Raw genomic sequence first — 5,000 nt, forward strand, 5'->3', positions numbered from 1 at the left:
GTCATCCAAGGTATCCCTCCCTCCTCCTCCGCCCTCGCACTCTCTCGTCTTAGATGAGGACTCAGGCTTTGGTGGCGACCAGTCCTTAGACTCAGAGTCATCGCTGCTCTCGTCCCCGGGGAGTGCCACCTTGAACAGTAGCAGTGCTGCTGCCACTACAGCTGCCACCTCTTCTGCCTCCGTTGCCGCTGCTGCATCTGCTGCCACGCTGCCATCGGTCCTGCCTTCGCTTACCATGGTCCCCCAGACGGTATGTATGCCACGAATCTTTCTCGAGACTGGGACTAGGGTGCCATCATTACCTCTCCATTATGGGGTCCTTTTTCTTATGCATTTGCAGAGTCAAGCCTGGAAACAGTCTAATCATCCTGTAGCTATTGGTCGCGAAGAGAAAAAAAATACATGTCACTCCAGTGAGAAAGAAAGAAATGCAAAAAGAGAGAGAGAGAGAGAATTAAAGTTTGTGCTTCTTACAATCATCACTGATATTGTAGTTGCAAAGTTCCATCATAAGACATGGAAAGACACATCTACAAGTTTTTTTATTATTATTTTTGAGAAAACATATTGAAGTCATGAAAAAAAATAAGAAATCAGTTTATAGTACATTATTGACAGTTAAAGCGTTTATCAATAATCCTCTTTGCTCTGCTGATTAATCAGCTATACTTATTGGCAAAAAAAAAGAAGGAAAAGAAAGAAGAAATGAACACTGCTTATATTGCGAATGTCAGTGATAGCATGTAAGCACGAAGTTCTCAGCACATTTATTTGCACAGCTTGCTCTGTTACATTGAGTTTTGCCAAGCCGCTAGGGGACCAGAAATGGAACCAGAACACGTAAGTATCAGCCTGGGGTGGAAGGAGGCTCACATGTCCTTGTGTTTCCTCACCACCGCTGGTGGATGTCTCACCCTGGTGTCCCGTTTGGGTTGTGTCCTTACAGAAACTGTTGCTAGTCAGTTTGTTGCAAGGTGGTGGAGTCGTGCAGGGTACACCAACCAGCCAGAAAAGCCCAGGGAATGTTGCGGTTGGGGCTTATCCCCCCACAACGCAACCCACCATCAGTAATGGCACCAGCCAAACGGGGAACACCCATGGTGCAGTGACGTCCAGTGGTGCAGACAAGGAGTGGAACACCTCCCACAGTGTACGGCCCTTGCTGGCCGCAGCCTCCCTCAGCCACGGGGGTTCCTCTGTCACTGATGATGTTGTATCTGAGCTGCCAGCAGCCAGCACCACCACCACCTTCCCCTCCAACTGCCCCCCCACCGGGCCTGTGGCACTTGGAAATGCAGGCCATAAGGTAGGCACCTTCACACCTCCCACCCTCCCCAGGGCACGGGCCGACCTTTCTCACACCATAAATACATCCCACCATTTCTTCATGGGGTCAGAGCTCCCCACACTCTAGCTCTTTCATTTTCCAGATTTGGTTGTTGAAGAGTGTGGGAATGTAGAAGATATAAAGGCCTGACACCTGACCCCACATTTTATATTTACGCATTTCTGTCCATCTGTATTTATATATGCTGTATTTCACAGGACCTTCTTTTATGTTTGTAAAAAAGTGCTCTTAGTCATGACAATAGTAAAGGAAAATGTACCATAGAAACAATATAGACAGAAAATAAGTAATGTCCTGTTGAGATGCAGACTAGTAACCCAGAATAGTATTCCAAGGCCTTCAGCATCAGACATATGTCCACAACACAGATCTACCGCTGTATTGCTTGCACCAAAGTCCATCTTCTCATGGGTGTGCTTGTAGACACAGTTAACTTTACGAACAGCATTCCATAAAAGAATTCCTTTCTTATTTAAAGAAAATTTCCCTGATTATTATTACTGCACTGTTTGCTGAGAAGAGAAGCTGCTTTGCATTTTTGACATATGAGATAGATAGCATGCCGTATTTTGCACAACAAAAATTATTATAGAATTCACAGTTTTAAAGCTTGCAGAAAAGACATAGGAAATTGCAAGCAGCTTTTAAATCAACACCTAAGAGTTATTTCACAATAAAATCACATGTTTTACTCTTACTGTAGATTTCCAGTGATAGTAAAAAGCCCAGTCAAAATTTAGATAAAGTATGTATAAACATTTAGAGACTGTGCCCTTAGACAGTATTTAAAAACCTTAAACTTTATACTGTAACTGTAAAATAAACATACACGCAAATGCACATACACACACACACACACGCACAGGCACAGGCACATGTACACACACACACACACACACACACACACACACACACACACACACACACACACACACACACACACACACACACACACACACACACACACACACACACACACACACACACACACACACACATACACATACACATACACATACACATACACATACACATACACATACACACACACACACACATACACACACACACACACACACACACACACACACACACACACACACACACACACACACACACACACACATTTATTTACTAAACAGTATAATAGAAACATAAACAAAATGAATGCAATGTTAAATTATATCACCTTTAGATTTCAAAACCTGACAATATAATTAATGTCACAGCAGGATAATGTCAAAGAAATTATATTGATAGTGTGTTAACAAGCAAGATAGTAGAAGTAGTATGTCCACTATTTTTTTTCCCTTTGTATTCTGCTAACGTTTTAACTCAAGATTTTATCCTGCTCATATTTCTTTTTGATTAACTGGAGTGATGAGCATAATGATTCTTTTTTTTTGTGTGAAATGAATAATGCCTGTTTATAAAGATATGTTCATAACTCTACTTGTACATGAATAAATAAGAAATAGAATATTTGCCTCTACTGTAGTGTATAAAAAAAAATCATAATATTTAGTCCCATTAACATGTTAATTCATGTTAATTAAGTAACTGCTTTAACTAATCCTAATAAGTATATGAAGTATAGTGAGTTATATATATATATATATATATATATATATATATATATATATATATATATATATATATATATATATAGTGTGAAATACCATGGACAAAACACTCTTGAATGATTTTTAATTTATAATTTTTGTCAATCACAGCTTAATTAGACAAAACATATTTATAACAGTTATTTCAGGGAGATTACCCCTTTCATTTTACTTACACAAATAGTATTAGGAACATAAGAAATACACAAGCACAATACAATATAAAAGAAAATTAGTAAAAAGACCACCACAGCAAGAAAATGTGCAAATTTGATATTAAATGGTGTGGTATAGTGGTTAGGTATCAATGAATGAACTAAAATAATACAGATATATTTTGATGCATTTGCTGTACCAATACAGATAGATTTTGATGTATTTGGTTCATCCTTCCAAAGATGAGTCTTGAAGCTATTTTGACCTTTATGGTTAGTTTTATGTTAAATTTGCATCTTTTTTGCTGTGTATGTTTTTCTTTTAAAACATATGACATATTTTACAAATTGCTATTATTGTTATTTTTCGTATTTTTGAAGAAAAAAAAAATTGCTTTTATTCTAACATCTTTGGGCATTTTACAGAATATGTTCTCACACAAAGTGATATTCTTAGGGTGACCCCACGGGAAAACATTGTTTTTTTTCTATACAGTTTTCTTTAAATTTTTAGTCACAATATGGCCAGTTTTGATGGAGGGGGATAATTCCTCCTCTAGTTCTTTAAATCTTGTAATTGTAATTTTGAAATAAAGTGTTCATAAATAATAGCATGGGAAGGGTAATTAAATCTCCAAAGAACGAAAGTCCATTTGTTATCTGGAACCAGACTTTGCATTAACCCATTGCAGTCATTAGGACAGGTGGTCTACGACACTAGCGGCACCAGCTAAAAATTAGAGGGGTGGGGAAAGTGTTTTCTCCGCCTTCTTGGTAACGGAGAGTAGCCTAACGATATTTTTCCATGAATCCATTATAAAATGCAGTTTTAGGCTGACTTTAGAACCGTGTAGCTCTGGAGCTAAGGCTTTTACAGCCATAATACCTCATGACTGTGTGTGTCCTTCAACTGTGAGAAGATCCCGATGTCGTGTCACGTACACATTGACACCCGCCTTTTAGCCCAAATCGGTGCCGTCGTGTATGTCATGACACCCGTTTGCAATGGGTTAATATCAATAAGTGTTTAGATGATAGTGAGTAGTAACCATATCTTCTTGAAGGATGAGCATGGTGTAAGCATTCATACAGTGTTTTCTTTTGCTGATTATATAGGATTTAATGCTCACAAGTAATGAAGAAAAGATTTTTAAAAAGAGAAAAAAAGAAAAAGATTAATTGTGGGTATCAAAGTATGTGTTTCTCTTGATTAAGGTCTGCCAGCCAGTGCTACCCATTTCTCCCCTTCCATCTTCTTGCGTTCTCTTCTCATCTCTCCCTCTCATCGTTCATTCTCTTTGTATCTAGTTCTTCAGAGTTGAAGTTCTTAGATCATAGTAGATCCTTGTTAACTTGTTTTCATAATGACTGCCTTTTTTCTATTTGTCTTCTACCTCTCCTTTCTTTTTTCTGTATTTTGTTACTTGTGAATTAACCTTTTCAAATTATACAGGAAGTATTTTCATAGTCGTAACATCCATTTTGTATTATTTTGTTTGAGCTCTATTATTACGTGTAAATGGATAAACAAATCTAGCCATAGACACCCAGCAATAGAAGGAAAGAATTATCTTCATTTTTTTTTTCTAGTTAGATACTAAATAAAGTCAGAGGAAGCATGACTAACAACTAAATGTAATGAATATAGAGTCTTTTGGGAATGACTAACATGAATTATCATAATATTGAGTAAGGAACTCCTTGTACAGTACAACCTCCACTTTTCTCAGGCAAATTCCAAGGGTATCACTTCATTCAAATCCTCAAATAGTTTGGAACAAGATTTTTTTTTCTTTATTTCTATATTTCAGAGAAAAGAAAGTGTTACTCTAAATATCCATCATATTTTGTAGTAATATATATATATATATATAT

At 37.4% G+C, this 5,000-nt stretch overlaps 1 protein-coding gene across 2 annotated transcripts in view; it reads left to right on the forward strand.

Moving 5' to 3' along the window:
• NFAT (nuclear factor of activated T cells 3) overlaps positions 1–5,000 on the forward strand; it is an 83,275-nt gene that overhangs the window by 54,819 nt on the left and 23,456 nt on the right. The window contains exons 3-4 of one of the 2 annotated variants that reach the window (XM_086537083.1): positions 1–250; positions 947–1,306. The exon at positions 1–250 is cut by the window's left edge and continues 34 nt beyond it. In XM_086537083.1, coding sequence (XP_086393209.1) covers positions 1–250; positions 947–1,306 — 610 coding nt within the window. The remainder of the gene's footprint in view (positions 251–946; positions 1,307–5,000) is intronic. The other variant, XM_086537088.1, reaches the window with a different exon arrangement.

The sequence above is a fragment of the Penaeus japonicus genome, unplaced genomic scaffold (assembly GCF_977035675.1).
Source record: "Penaeus japonicus unplaced genomic scaffold, GWHDUDI00000001_assembly GWHDUDI00000001, whole genome shotgun sequence".
Classification (NCBI taxonomy): domain Eukaryota; kingdom Metazoa; phylum Arthropoda; class Malacostraca; order Decapoda; family Penaeidae; genus Penaeus; species Penaeus japonicus.